The sequence below is a fragment of the Ceratotherium simum genome, chromosome 7 (assembly GCF_057802395.1).
Source record: "Ceratotherium simum simum isolate JZ-2026a chromosome 7, ASM5780239v1, whole genome shotgun sequence".
Lineage (NCBI taxonomy): Eukaryota > Metazoa > Chordata > Mammalia > Perissodactyla > Rhinocerotidae > Ceratotherium > Ceratotherium simum.
Window position 1 is genome coordinate 73,503,971 of NC_141906.1, and position 15,490 is coordinate 73,519,460.

General features: G+C 49.5%; 1 protein-coding gene across 13 annotated transcripts in view; it reads left to right on the top strand.

Moving 5' to 3' along the window:
* Positions 1–15,490, top strand: part of GRAMD1B (GRAM domain containing 1B) — a 229,257-nt gene extending 213,767 nt beyond the window's left edge. For 11 of the 13 annotated variants that reach the window (XM_087433833.1, XM_087433838.1, XM_087433837.1 and 8 more), the window contains 9 exons: positions 1,528–1,671; positions 2,655–2,773; positions 3,042–3,179; positions 5,665–5,773; positions 6,418–6,630; positions 7,723–7,813; positions 11,447–11,554; positions 11,869–11,986; positions 14,958–15,490. In XM_087433833.1, the coding sequence (XP_087289959.1) occupies positions 1,528–1,671; positions 2,655–2,773; positions 3,042–3,179; positions 5,665–5,773; positions 6,418–6,630; positions 7,723–7,813; positions 11,447–11,554; positions 11,869–11,986; positions 14,958–15,047 (1,130 nt within the window). In that variant the 3' untranslated portion in view covers positions 15,048–15,490. The remainder of the gene's footprint in view (positions 1–1,527; positions 1,672–2,654; positions 2,774–3,041; positions 3,180–5,664; positions 5,774–6,417; positions 6,631–7,722; positions 7,814–11,446; positions 11,555–11,868; positions 11,987–14,957) is intronic. The other 2 variants (XM_087433846.1, XM_087433835.1) reach the window with 1 other exon arrangement.

The following is a 15,490-nucleotide window of genomic DNA, read 5'->3' on the forward strand; positions in this document are numbered from 1 at the left end:
AAAGTGCAGTTGTTATTAGCGTAGGTATCTTTTTTCAGGTACTCACTGCAGGATTCTCATCATTCCATATTTACCTTTCTTTCCTCAACAGATGATGCTCTGTCCTGCCATCCAGTCTTGTCACTAAATGTACCCCTCTTGGCACTGGCTTGCCTTGCAGCTCTGTCCCTCCTAGAGTGCAAGGCAGGGCAATGTTTATATGCCACCAGGAAAGTGCCAGTCAGCTGCTCCCTGGATATAATTAGATTTCAATAGAAACTTGCTTTAGTGACTCCAATGTGGGAATGTCAGACCAGGCTAGAAGGAAAGGTGTTGCTGGGGCAGACAGACTCTGGAGACTGTCTTTCTCTCTAACATTTCTAAATAGAAAGCTTCTAACTTCCCTCCTGCATAGGGTTAGCGTCTAGGACCTTACTCGGGAACATGCTGCTGCTTACATTCTGGGGCGAGAAGCCAAATCTCAGTATTCATGAGTTTGGTTGATGGTTTACCTCCATTGAATTGGTGGTAAGTTGTGACTAGTGAGTGTATGCAGGCAGTGCTCACTCATCCATCTCTGGACAGTCTCTCCTGCAGGTCACCTGTAGTGGTTTTCTCCTTTGGTTGGTTTCCCCACTCCCATCTAGGATGTGGGGCCAGTGCAAATGACTGCACAGGTTGGGTACTGCATAATAATGGGGGTGCCATTCGTGTAAACTAAGAAGTGAACTTTCCCCCCACTGCGCTGGCACGATGTCCATCCTGTACAGTCATAGGGACTGACCCTGTAGGATGCTCCTGAGTTCCTCCCTGGCCTTCTCAGTGTTACAGGGGGTTCCAGAAATGTCAGCATCCTGCTTGAGATCAGATACCGGCCCCTGCAGGCGTGGTAGTTAGGGGCTGTGGGATGCCGAGGGCTCGGAAGGAGCACGGGGGCTTTAGCAACTCGCCTGGACCCTCAGGTATGTTCTGTGGCAGATGGAAACTTCAGAGAATTAAAGGTTATTGAAGTCATGGGGGAAGTAGGCTGCCCTGCGGAAGGAGAGCAGACCTTGTGTAGTTAGAGATCACGGCCCTGCAGATCAGCCCAGCCTTAGAAGGTTTATATAAACAGATTATTACAGATTAATCAGCTTCCCTTGAGCACACCTATGTCATGAGTTGCAAAGACATTGTTTTCAATCGTGATTAACGTATAGACTCTTGATAACTGATCGTTTGGGTTCAGGCAAGCTCAGGAAGTAGTTATTTATTTAAATTTTAGCTGAAGATCACCTTGATTAGGAAGGCTTGAAAGTGTAAAAGCAAATAGTACACTCCCAAACTCTTGTAAAGGTTGAATGAATGGAGTAACTAGAGTAAAGAGCGTGCCAGTGAAAGGAGACTGATGCGAAGTCATAAACAGTGGAGTCTCGGGGCCCAGCTGCCCTACTGCATGGCCTCCCTTGACCCTTGGTGGCTGTTCTCACATTAGCCACAGAGACGTAAGTCCCTGGGGTCACCTGCCTCTTGCGTTCACTGTCTACTTCCTCATCCTCTTCTGTGCAGGAGAGGTCCAGGCCTTCTATGAGGACCTGAGTGGCCGGCAGTATGTGAACGAAGTCTTCAACTTCAGCGTGGACAAGCTCTATGACCTCCTGTTCACTGACTCGCCCTTCCAGCGGGACTTCATGGAGCAGCGACGCTTCTCTGGTCCGTTCTTCCTGGGGCTGTTGCCTCCCATCCCTTCCCTCTCTGTCCACCCTTCTTCCCTCTCTTCCCAAGCACCCGCCTTTTCCAGGCCACCTGATGGCCCAGGGCACCCTCCTCCTGGCGTGTGCAGTGCCGGAGCACCCACAGGGCCCTGCTTGCTGCTCCTTCCCCCAATGCTGCAGCTTTGTGCTCACGCACTGTGCACCAGGCGCTCGGCGCTGGGCCCCCAAGGCTCGCCAGTGAACAAGGCCTCACAGAACAGCAGCTACCACTTACTGGTAGGCACTCGCTGTACCCCAAGCACGTTACTTTATCTCATTTAGTCCTGAAATCCACCCTGTGTGCGAGTATTGTGACCCCCACAGTACCAATGAGGAACTGGAATTCAGACTCTTATTACGTGCCTAAGGGTCATGCAGCTAAGAAAGGCGGAGCTGGGATTCAAATCTAGGACTCTCAGAGTTCATGCCTTGCACCTCCGTGCCCCTGCCTCATCCCCTTGCCCCAGATCTGCCGCACAGCAGGAACTATGACTCTGGCCTCACAGAGCTGCCAAGCATCTGAGTCTGTGAAAGAGCATTTGGGCATCAGCGTACCCCTCTGCCAGGAGGAGAGGGCATGCTGAGGGCACAGGAGGTCATGCCTTAGAGCAGAAGACTTGTTCCCAAGGATCCCAGGCCCTCACCACAGTGACTCCACTGTTGCCAGCACCCCCGCAGGTGGCCCCAAGACCTCCTGCCCCAGCCCCAGGAACAATCAGCATTCTGGAGCCCTGTGTAGAATTTCGGCAATGCTACAATGAGCCTCTTTCTGCTCTGACTCCCCGTCCCCCACCCTCCTCCTCTAGCCCTCCCATTGGCTTCCTTTCGGAGGCCAGTCGGTAGTCAGTACAGTCAAGAGAAGTTCACTTGGATGGGAAATTCAGATGTGGGGAGGGTGTGCCTCTTTCCCTCCCTCATCCCAGGGCTCTTCTCCACCCTCAGATATTATCTTCCATCCATGGAAAAAGGAAGAGAATGGAAACCAGAGTCGCGTGATCCTTTACACCATCACCCTTACCAATCCTCTGGCTCCCAAAACTGCCACTGTCAGGGAGACACAGGTGAGTCGAGGGCAGAGGTAAAAGAGTGAGCTGGAAAAGCCTCTGTTCTGTCATGAAGGATTAAGGACAGATGTTAGGAAGAAGTTTCTGGGCGCAAGTGTTGTTAGCCCTGAGAGGGTAGCGTCTTACGTGCTTAGATGCTGCCATTTCCAAAGGTTCCAGGTCCTCCCCTCAGCAGTCGGGATTGAGGTGGGGGAGATGGGGGAAGGAGGTGCTTTTCCCATCTTGCTCCTTCTCAGTTTGTCCGATGGACCTTTCCTCCCCACAGACCATGTACAAGGCGAGCCAGGAGAGTGAATGTTACGTGATAGACGCTGAAGTCCTCACCCACGACGTGCCGTACCACGACTACTTCTACACCATCAACCGCTACACGCTCACCCGCGTGGCTCGGAACAAGAGTCGACTCAGGTGCAGTGTCTGGGGGGCCTGAGTGGGTTCACAGGGAGTTCCTGGGGCACATGGGGGTCCTTATATTAGAGAACATTCATTAACTCCTCAGTAGGAAGGAGGAGGTTGGGTATATTGGTCTGCTGACTCATTCTTTAGTCTACCTTCTTTCTGGAGCCTCTGAGACACACACCCCTGTATGGACACAGTTAATTGTTCTCTCCACTATGTGTTCTCTTACCACCGTGTACATCTCTTTGGTAAAACTTCCATAACTACTGCTATTTATTGCTTGTCTGTAGTTTATAAAGTACTGTGTAGGTGCTTACCTACATGAACTGGAATCTATAGAATGACCCAGGGAGGTGGATTTGTCCTCATTTTTCAGATAAGAAAACTGAGGGTCATTTAAGTTAAGTAACTTTGTCAAGAGTCATATGCCCAGTAAGGGCTGAAACCCCGGTCTTAGAAACGCAAAACTGTGCTCTTTCCACCACGCTATGTGTATTGTGATTTCCCGTCTCCCTGTTAGACGGTGAGCTCCTGGAGAGCAGGAATCCCATTCCATTCACCACTTACTCCCAGTACGCAGCACAGGGCCGGCGCATAGCCGAGTCCAGAAACGTTGATTGAACGAATAGTTAGAATGCTGGTTGTGGGTAGAGTCCGTGATGGGCACTGATGTGCATTTGAGGAAGGCAGAAATTTAGACCCTGACATTTTAAGCAGCTTGTAGTGTAACTGAAAGGTCAAAACACACACCCATTTGAAAAGAATCAGACTGTACACCTGATCTTAGACCAAATTCTTTTGGTTGTACAGAGCAGAAATTTCCTCATAGTTCAAATAAAATAGAGATTTAGTGAAAGGCCACAGAGAGATCTTTTAGGAATCAGGAAGCTCTGAATACCCACACCTCAAAAAGGGCCTGCATCTTTCTCTTCCTCTTTTTTTTTTTTTTAAATTTAATTAATTAATTTATTTTTCCCCCAAAGCCCCAGTAGATAGTTGTATGTCATAGCTGCGCATCCTTCTAGTTGCTGTATGTGGGACGCGGCCTCAGCATGGCTGGGGAAACGGGGTGCCTCGGTGTGCGCCTGGGATCCAAACCCGGGCCACGAGCAGCGGAGTGCGCGCACTTAACCACTAAGCCACGGGGCCGGCCCATGATTCTATTATACTCTACTTTTTTGTGTTTGTGTGTGAGGAAGATCAGCCCTGAGCTAACATCCATGCCAATCCTCCTCTTTTTGCTGAGGAAGACTGGCCCTGAGCTAACATCCGTGCCCATCTTCCTCAATTTTATGTGGGACACCACCACAGCGTGGCCTGACAAGCGGTGCGTCGGTGCACGCCTGGGATCCGAACCCAGGCCACCAGCAGCGGAGTGTGTGTACTTAACTGCTAGGCCATGGGGCCAGCCCCTCTCTTCCTCTTAACAAAAACTTTTTTTTGGTTTCTGTGCTGCTCTCTCAGCCTCTACTCCTCCCTCTCCCTCCCTTCTCTTTCTCCCTCCTTCCTTTATTTCCCTCCCTCCTGTCTCTCCTGTCCTTACCCCGCAGTGTGTAGGTTTCTCAGTTCCATCTTCCTTGGAGTGTCTTCTGATTGGATGTCTTTTTCTGTCCAGCTCCTGCAGAGGTAGCTGGTTGACCACAGGTAGACCTTTACAGAGAGGTGCTGACCCTCAGTCTGGTAAACAGCCTTTGTGGGGGAGTGAGGTGGCTCCAGGTATAGGCATGCTCACATTAGGCCATAGGTGGAGGTGGTGTCCCTGAGGAGGGGTATAAGGGCAGGGCAGATGGCTTAAAGATGAGGAGCATGAACCGGAGAATCTATTGACAGATGAAAAGGAACCTAAGGAGAGGCAAAGAGCAGGGCTGCTGTGTACGGAACCTAAGGAGAGGCAAAGAGCAGGGCTGCTGTGTACGAGAGGAAGGAGCCGATACTGTCAGAGATATGGGCAGTAGAGAGACTCATGACTGTGTGAGAGAATATGTAGAAAAATGCAAGAGCTGGCGAGGTCCTGGGTGTAGTGGAGAGGCAGGAGCCAGGGCCACTAGCAGATGACGCCCTTAAAGGTGGAAGTGATGAAACCCTGGAGCCTGACTGGGACTTAGTCTCAGGAGAAGGAGAGGAGGACCCCATGGCTCGCTGCAGGCTGCTTGGCACCCTCTGGATCTCTCCTGGGGGGAGACAGTGTGGTGTCATGAAAGAACTATGGGCTTAGAGTCAGAAGCCCTTGTTGTTAGCCTTTGGTCTGCTTAAATATTCTAAAACTCAGTTTTATCATCTGTAAAATGGGGATAAATCCAGTCACCCTACTGACCTCAAGGGATGGCCAGGGAGATCAGATGACATGATGGAGGTGAAAGGACTTTTTAACTTATATATATAACATGCAGCACAGATGTGAAGCTGCTTTTGACTTAAACCTGAGTTTTCCTTTTCCTGGCCGTGGAAGTTCCACCCAGGAAATGGCTGATCTTGTTTCCGGCTTATACCTCAGGGTCTCCACAGAGCTGCGCTACCGAAAACAGCCCTGGGGATTAGTGAAAACTTTCATCGAGAAGAACTTCTGGAGTGGGCTGGAGGACTACTTCCGCCATTTAGGTGAGCACTACAATCACGGCTGCTGGTTGGACTGCAGAAGCGGGTGAACTGTTCAGCTGCCGCCATTCAGGGAAATGGGAACCACGGAGAATGGGGAGAGAGACTGAGGGAGTGAAGGAGTATCGTGGGGTCCCTAAGTCTGCCCAAAAATGGATACAAAATTCGGCACGTATGTGAACACGTGCATTTTTCAAGAGACTGTGCCTGTAACTTTTATGAGATTATTAAGAGATCCATGATCACCCCTGCAACAAAAAAAAATGAACCTCAGATCTAGTCACACTGGTGGCAATTCTGTTATAGAAAGGAAATAGCCTGTGAATGCATCTATTAGGAAATGTGATGGGCCCCAGATTGTATACACAAGGTTGCAGATGTTGGGAACCTCTGTCTCCACACACTGTTGAACAACCCAGAAGAGGGCTTTGGTCTGGGCTGGGCCTCAGCAGTACCTCCTGAGGTTCACAGGCATCCCTAAGGGATCCCCACCCTCCCAGCCGACTTCCCAGAATACAGTATGGAAAATGGTTCTCGTAGAGAGGGCTCAGCTAGGAGTAGACAGAGTTGCTTCTAGAGGCCACCGTGTTGAGTTGTGTTGGAGGTATGGGCAGGTGGCCTCTGATGTGGCCTTTTTTCTCTGGCAGAGAGTGAGCTGACCAAAACGGAGAGCACCTACCTGGCTGAGATGCACAGGCAGTCTCCCAAAGAGAAGGTCAGCAAGCCCACAACGGTGCGGAGGAGGAAGCGTCCCCATGCCCACCTGCGGGTGCCTCACCTGGAAGAGGTGATGAGCCCTGTCACCACACCCACTGATGAAGACGTGGGCCACAGGATCAAGCATGTGGCAGGTGTGCCAGGTGGGGACAGGTTGTGTGTCTTAGGGCTTTGGGCTGGAGCCGCGTGCCTGGGCCAGGGCGCGTACATGCACACTCATTTTGCCCCTTCGGTATAGATTGTATATAGTTTGCACATGATTCATTACATCTGAGGCTCTGGATGCTCTACCTGTTTCTCTTTGCCCTTTAAGTTCCTCAGCCCCTGCTGAACCCATCTCTGTGCTCTGCTGAGTTTGTTGCCTCCACATTGCCTGAGCTCCGTGGCTGCCTGGATAGGCTCAAGTATGCAGCTTCCACATTCTTGGGAAACGCACCAGGGAGAAGCTGAGGCTCAGATCGTGAGATTACTTCATAACACAAAGATCAGGGAGTCCAAGGCAGCCCCCCTCACCTGGCCCCACCAAGGACCTGCCCTACCAGGCAGTGGACTCCCTTGATCTGTCGCTCTCTTCCTGTCCAGCCACTCACAGCCCCGTGTCTTTGCTCAGTCATGGAAACTTACGGCTGTAAGAGGCCTTAGAGAGCAGCTAACCCAGTGTTCTTCAGACTGCTCAGCACATCCCTGGGCGTTCATCAGAGCTGGATAGGGACAGAAGAAGAGCAGGAGAGTAGTAGCCTTCCGTGTCCCTCCACCCAGCCTCAACCAGAGCGCTCCCATGTTATGTGTTTTACGTATAGGATTTCTGACCAACATTGCATTTGAATAAACTGACTCACAGAGAGGTTACAGGACTTGCCAACATGACATAGCCAGTTATGGATAAAGCCAGAGCTGAAAGCTGACTCCCTCTAGTCCTAGCCTTGTACTGCGGCCCTTCCACAGGTGCAGGTGACTTTGTCCTGCATCTGTATGTCCTAGCTACATAGGTCTGCTGATTTTCTCATTTGTTCAGTGACTTCAGTGTCCACCTCGCCTGACCAACCCACGACCCTGCCCTTGAGGAGCTTACCTTCCACTTCTGGAGGGTGGGGTATATCCATCATGTCATTGCCGTGACAGCATCATGGAGAGTTCTCCGTCATCCCCTGAAGTTGTGTGCATGACCAGTGTCACGGCAGCAGTCGGTGGACTTGTGGGCCACAATGATGGTGGTCTCTTTATTCTCCCCACAGGCTCCACGCAGACACGGCACATCCCCGAGGACGCTCCCAATGGTTTCCACCTGCAAAGCGTGTCCAAGCTGCTGCTGGTTATCAGCTGTGTGTAAGGGATTCCAGGCTCTCCTCCACCCTGCCCCCACCACCTCCCTTTCCTCCTTGCTGCCTCCTCCCTTGTCTCTTTAGGCCTATGAGCACCCTTACTGTTGCTATGTTTTTCTTTTTCTCTGTCCTCTAGTCTTCTGTCTCCAGATCAGTTGCTCTGTCTGTCATTCCTTGCCTCTTTGCTTTTTTTTCTCTGTTTTATTCAGCATTTACTGTATGCTAGGCCTTCAGGATTCAGAGGAAAATGCTGCATGCAGCATCCATACCCTTCAGGAACTCAGTTTCAAGTGGGTAAGACAGACAGGAAATTCAAAATTACTACATCATTGGATAAACGCTAATGTGGAGCTACTACAGAGTGTTTTATGAGCCCGTTCATTTATTTGTGAGAGATGTTCTGAGTGTCTGCTCCATGCCAGGCATTAGGACCATGCACTCATGGGGCCCACGCTGGCAGGGTAGCCAGAGAAAATCAATGACTACGGTCCAGGAAAAGTATATGCTTATTTTGATGTAAACAATTTATAGTAAGTGCCATAATGTTAGAAAACAGTAGGCTCGATAACTTACACAGAAAGATGCTGGGCTAGAGAGAAAGGAAGCTGAAAGAAATGAAGGTGTAAGGTGGGAGAACACAGCTATCTGAAGGTAAGCCCATAACCTGCTCAGGACTTCTGTAACCAGTTTGAGCAGGGAGCAGCCAGCACAGTGAGGTGCAGGCACCTCTTCTGCTTGGTTCAGCCACTGCCTGACACCCCAGCCCTTCCTGGATGGGGTGTGCTGTGAGAATGTCGGGGCACAGATGGGTAGGGGCATGGGAGCTGCCCAGACGCTGGCTCCACCAGCTGTGCACCAGGCACTAGACTGGCTCTAGTTTGGTTTTACCTCTGCAACACCCCCTCCCCACCCTCCTGGCCGTCAGGTTTCCACTAAAGCACTTTAAGAGAGGCAGAACACCCTCAGGAAACACTGAGGGAAGCCCTGGAGTGACATGGTTGGATTTGCATTTAAAAGAAAAAAATCACTCTGATGGCAATAGGGCGAATGAACCAGAGAAGAAGGGCCTGGAGGCAGGGAGGCCAGTGGGAGTAAACCGCAGTGATGGAGGCTAAAGGCTGTCAGGCTGAGATGAGGGACTGGAGCTGAGAGATCCTAAAAGGTGAAGACTCGTACATCCAGTTATGTAGCAAAGGAAGATGACTTCCTGATTCAAGTGTCACAGATGGCTGTGTCGTTAACAGAAATCTGGAACTTAGCAAAAAGTTGCCAGAGAAAATGCTGTCGGTTCCAGAGATGTCTGAGTTGCCGTAGGTTATCCAGGTGGAGCTGACAGGGAGAGCTTCGGAGAGAAGTTTAGGCTGTAGTTGCTGATTTAATTATCAGTAGCATTGAAGCCGGAGTTTGAAAGAGATCATCAGAGGAGAGTGTAGTGTGTGAGGAAGAAGATGGGGCTGAGGACAAACCTGGGGCCATGTGAAGGAGAGGGGCCTGTGAGGAAGGCGCTTGTTATCCTTACTTGGATATGTAACATAAAAGTAGATGTAACATTTTTCATACTGTGGCATAAGAAGCCAAGATACTTTTACAAAAATACAAAGACAACTGGAAAACCAGTAAAATTCAAATTTAGCATCATCAGTTTAATGTGATTCATGCTATTGTTCTGTTAAATCTCTGATGTTGGGTTTGGTAGATAAAAAACTAAACTCAGGTTAGTTCCAGGTTTAAGCTCTTTCTGCCTTTTTTACTTTAAGTAGAGAAGGCCTGCTCACCTGAGTAGACTGCATAGTGTGGTATTAGCTAACTTGTGGGCTTTGTTTGTCTAGGATAATCAGGCCTCAGCATTCAACACTAGAGGGTCCAGGTGGGGGGTGTGCTGACAGCGTGCATGTGGGATGGACTGGTGCAGCACAGGCTGCCCGGTGTCTGGCAGGCCCAAGCCACCATAAGCCTGCCCGTGGTGACAGCGCCCTCCCACCTCTTTTCTCTGTTTAGATCACCAAGGAGCCTTCCCTCAGACAGCGTGCAGGGGTGTCCTTTGACCTTCTCTGAGCACAGACAGGATTGTAAACACAACCCAAATGCAGGTGCTCAGATTGTGTGTGGCACATGCTGAAGATGTGGGCATTCAGATGACCCCGTGTGTACTGATACAGTTAGAGACAGTATTGCTGAAATTCAACGCAATGTTTAGAGATTGTTGCAGAGAACTCAGCCCTGAGAACACAGCTGAGTAGCCCCTGGAATTTGCAGCTGCCAGTTTAAGGAGTACTACCTTCCATAGTGCAGGAGGTACAAGTGAGAAATACAGTGTCATGCGCGCGTGCGCGCGCGCACACACACGCACACACACACTCACGCACTTTGAAAGGTTGAAGGCATAGTATAAGATTTTCATTCTTTCTTGGTCTTTTTTTCCACCTATCTGTGTTTTATCTTCCCATTTATGTTGTCTTCCTTTTTCCTATGTGTGTCTGCACCTAGTCCTTTAATGAATACCGCCCGTTGTGGAGGGCCTCCTGTGTGCAGAGTGCTATACACACATTCCTTTAATCCACCTAACAAGGTGTTATTGTCCTGCTGAGGACGCTGGGTTTCAGACAAGCTAGGAAACTTGGTGAAAAGTTAAGGTGGTGAGCCAGGATTTGTATCCAATTCTGCGTGTCTCTGGATCCTCTCTTTACCCACGTCTTCATCTCTCCATCCCATGAACTTCTGTTGTATGGCAGCCACTGAGGCTGAGAGCAGAAGAGAATTTCCCATCTCCAGTGACTCTCCTTCCCCCCGACTCCTCTGCCCCTGGATCATCCTTACCATGTCCCTCTCTCACCAGTTCTGGCCCAGACTCTGGGAACCTTGGGAGCCATGCGGGACTGTGGCTGGGCGTGGGGAGACTATGGCTTCAGGGCACTCCTGGTCACAGCTGTGAGGCCTGTCGGGCAGGGCTGGAGTTCACTGGAATTCCCCCCACAGTTTCACCCTTCAGTTGTGTCCTAAAGTTGGGTTGGTAGGAGGACTCTTATCTTGATTTATCAGCCTGAAATACCAAGAGTCTGTTTACAGCAGCTTTCTCCTGCTCCTTGCTTACTAGCTCTCCTTGTCGCTGTGTTTTTGGTCCTGGTGTTTCTTTCTCGTGGACTCGCACTCTCTCTACTCGATGAAGTGCAGCTTTCCCCTTCCCCACGCTAGACTGTTGTTAACCTCTGCCTCCTCCCCATTTTTCTTCCTTGCTCCCGTTAGGATCTGTTTCAGGTACTAGCTCTGTGATCGCCTCCTTTACCCCTTCATCTCTTTTCCTCTCCATCTTCCCTCTGTTCCCTCATGCAGCCAGATTCTGGGTGACTGGCGTGTGTCTCTCCTGTCTATTGCCTTCACCCTACACACCTTGCCATGGCTCTCCCGCGGTGTCCTGGCCCCTCCAGATTAGAGTGCTGCTCTCTCTCTCTCTCTCTCTGTCTCTCCCCCTTGCTGCATCCCTCCGGCTGTCTTATTCACTCACTGCAGTGCTGCAGGTCACCCAGTGGTCAAGGATAGCAGCCTCTAGGGTGGGGGGTGTCCCTGGCTCTCAGAGGGAGCATGCATTCTGAGATTATATCTCATTGCTATTGCTGTTTTCCCCTTGTCTCCTTCCTAGTCTGGTGCTGCTGGTCATCCTTAACATGATGCTCTTCTATAAACTCTGGATGTTAGAATACACCACCCAGACCCTCACTGCCTGGCAGGGTCTGAGGCTCCAAGAAAGGTAATCCTGGCCTCTTCCCCTTGCCACCACCTCCACGCCATCCAGTACCATGCCCTTCCTCCTGCCTCCCAGTCTCCTTGGGACTGCCCCTCTGCCCTTGGCTAGGGGATCACCCTTTGGGATGAGTCCATAGGCAGGCTCTGAAAACTGCCCCTATGCTTTCAGTCTGCTTCTGATTCAGGGCATAGGGGAAACAAGTGAGCAGAGGGCAAAGCACTCTGATGTAACTCTCTGTCCTTTAGGGGTCTGGGAGCACAGGACAGTCCACTGAGCATAACTCCAGCTGCTGGGGTACCCCTTCTTCTACCCCACAGGTTACCCCAATCTCAGACAGAATGGGCCCAGCTCTTAGAGTCCCAACAAAAGTACCACGATACTGAGCTCCAAAAATGGAGGGAGATCATCAAATCCTCGGTGATGCTTCTCGACCAGGTGAGATGCCCCCACCTTCTCTCCTTGCCCTAGTCTCCTGGGGTTGGAACTCCTTCCCTATGCTCTGAGAAAGATCACCATCTCCGTCACCACCCACTGGACCTCATGCTCCCATTCATTCTTCTCCTAGGCCATTCACTGTTCTCATTTTAAAGCCATCCTTGAATGGGCTGTTGGAAACACCAGTGTATTCCCCAAAATAATAACAATGAAACAACACACTGGATTTGCAGCAGGAAAGCTGTAGGTTAGATAGAAGGAGGACTAATTTTTTTCCCTTGGTAACCCATAGCCATCTGACAGGGATTTAAAGAAAGACCCCCTATTTATAGAGATTTGTCTTCCCTGAGGGCGTATCTTTCTAGTTGCTTTTGATGTATGCCACCCCCTCCCCTGCCCTCAAAACATGACCACAAACACACAACTGCCAGCACATCGCTCTTTCTCAAAGGCCACACTGTCTGGGAAGATGGCTGTATTATGTCTTCTCTTCATAACATCTTCTTCCTAGTACAGTTGCCTGTTTTCCTTCTAAAAACTAGATGCATCTATTTAAGAAAAGCATCCTGGGACAAAATCAATAATCAGCTTAGTTTTATCAGGGGAGTGAGCTTCTTCCTTTCCCCAGAAGAATGTAACATCTTATGAAAAGCTCACATTTGGTTTGCAAGACAGCAGGATCCTGGGGCCGGCCTGGTGGTGCAAGCGGTTAAGTGCACGCGCTCCGCTGTGGCGGCGTCCCATATAAAGTGGAGGAAGATGGGCATGGATGTTAGCCCAGGGCCAGTCTTCCTCAGCGGAAAAAAAAAAAAAAAGAAGAGGTTTGGCAGCTGTTAGCGCAGGCTGATCTTCCTCACACACACACAAAAAAAGACCTTTGCTCTGCAAGAGAATTAGGAAGGTAGGAGACTGAGCATTTGTCCTGTTACATTAAAATTTCTGTTCCTAAGGGGTTTCTTATGTTTTGTGGTCAGCCAGACCCGAGACGGAATCCTAACCTTATCACTAACTAGTTTTGTGACCTTGAGCAAGGGATTTAATGTTAGTGAGCTTCAGTTTCTTCATTATAAAATGGGAATTATAATCGTTGCTTCGTGAAATGGCTATCAGGATTTGATGGCACATGGGAGACACTCATTAACATTAAATTTTATTTCCCCTTCACACTTTGGTCTTAGCTCTAAATTAGAGAGAAGTTTAATGTGTTTAGAGTATCAAGTTTAGCTTTGGACCCACGTATAAGGAGGACATTTTTTACCAAGCGAGGGTCAGTGGCATAGTGAGGAGTTTGGAAGCCTGTCCTATCAAGGAGGGTTGCTAGAATGGAAGGTATACTCAGGAGAAGGGAAGACTGGGGAGGAGAACAGCATTGTCTTGGACATTGAGGTCCAACAAGCGGAAGAGTTAGACTGCTTGTGGAACTCCAGAGGATGGAACTAGAGCTAGAAGCTATAATAGGGAATTGGGTTTCGAGTCATCAAATAAAAACAGACTACTTATGGTAGCTGTTTTGAGCTCTCCAGCAATGGAATGGAGAACTGAGATTTGAAGGACTGAGATTCCATCACTGAAAGTGCTCAAGGGGTGACAAGATGATGTTGGATGAGGAACTTATGAATTAAATGGGGGGGGTGCAGTTGGACTGGATGATTCAGTTCTCTTCCAACTTTGGAATTCTGTTTTAGTGTGGGTCCCCTTAAGTTGGAGCTTGGCTCTGTCCGATTTATAGCACGGTGGACTCTACAAGCCTTAAGATAGGTGTTTTATTTTTTTCCCTTTAAAAGTAACTTTTAAAAGAAGAGTCCTGGCCAGCCCTGTGGCTTAGCGGTTAAGTGCGTGCGCTCCGCTGCTGGCAGCCCGGGTTCAGATCCCGGCCAGCACCGACGCACCGCTTCTCCGGCCATGCTGAGGCCGCGTCCCACATACAGCAACTAGAAGGATGTGCAGCTGTGACATACAACTATCTGCTGGGGCTTTGGGGGGACAAAAATAAATAAATAAAATTATAAAAAAAATTAAAAAACTAAGAGTGCTGGGCCCCTCAGCCCTGTTGAACAGAGGATACAGAAGTACGAGAGGGAAGAAAGTGGTAGATTAGGCAGAGAGCCCAGAGGTTCTCAAAATACATAACCATTTTCCCATGAAATGTTAGCTGTAACGTGTTGTAACAGAGCAGCTGACTTAGGGACGGTATGTAAATGTGGTGTGACAGGCCGTTTAGGACTCTACTGCTGGAACTGCCCCATCGACTCCATCCCATGACCTAATGATGTGAATGTGTCTGTTTCTTAAAGGAGGTTAAGAAATTCAGTTAAGGACAAGTTTAATTCAGTGATATGGGTAAAACTAGGAGCCTGCTCAGTTCTCTGCTTGGCAACCGGGATGTATAAGGGAAAGACAGGACAGAGTGCAGTCCCAACACACATGGAACAAAGCGATTAAAGCTGACTGCAGCCCAGAGCCCAAGTGAGTGGTATATGAGAGGCCAGGAAAAAGAAAGATGACTGTGAGCCAGAGAAAATTTGGATTTGTTCTGGGTCTTAATAGATGAGTGAAATTGGAATAGGCAAGAAAGTCCCAGGCTGCAGGAACAATGTGGCAAAATGTACAAAGACAGGAGTACAGCCTGTTCAGAATCAGTGGGGAAACCAAACTGAATGAGTAGAAGACCAAGTAAGTGGCAGTCTAATGCACTCCTGGTAGCAATTGAATGCTTTGAAAGAATTCCTAATTCGGTGATACGAGGGCCACAAGTCATTGAGTCCCAGCAAACCTGACCCTAGGGGTTCCTGGTGCTAGGTTGGCTGTCCCCTTTCTGCCTGAGACTGTGTTCCTTGTTTTAGGAGCCGAGCTCCCTTTAGCTCCCTGGTATGGTAGCGAACCTGCCATAGATGGGCGTGGCGGGTGCTGCTGGTTGGAGAAGCCCACTGAGGACACAAACCCAGGGCTGGGGTGGTTCCCTGTCTTACAGATGAAGGACTCACTCATCAATCTTCAGAACGGCATCAGGTCCCGAGACTACGCATCCGAAAGTGAAGAGAAGAGGAACCGCTTTCACTGACAAGGCAGGAACAGGGGTGGCTGCAAGAGGCCTGTGCAATACATGTACATAGTCCATATAAATATATATATATAAATATATATATATACAGATATAAATATATATATATTATATACAGATTTTAAAAAGAGATAATGCCTATGTACCAGGGAGAAGGAGCGGCACCGCCTCCTGTGCTGGCCAGTGGAGGGGCCGAGGAGGGCAGGGACCACCTCTCAGCACCGACCTCCCCTGATCCTCCTCCCCCCACCCTCTAGTCCCCACCCTTTCCCTTGCTGGCCATTCTTGGCTCTGAGAAGGGAAATGTTGTTGAGCCAAAGTTATGCCTGTGAAGACCCTGGGGTCTTGAAAAGAAGTCTCAAGGGGGCATTGCTTAAGGTGCTTCATTCCCTAATCCTCTTTTGATTTGTTTCCAAAATAAAAGAGAATCTTTTCTTCCCGAC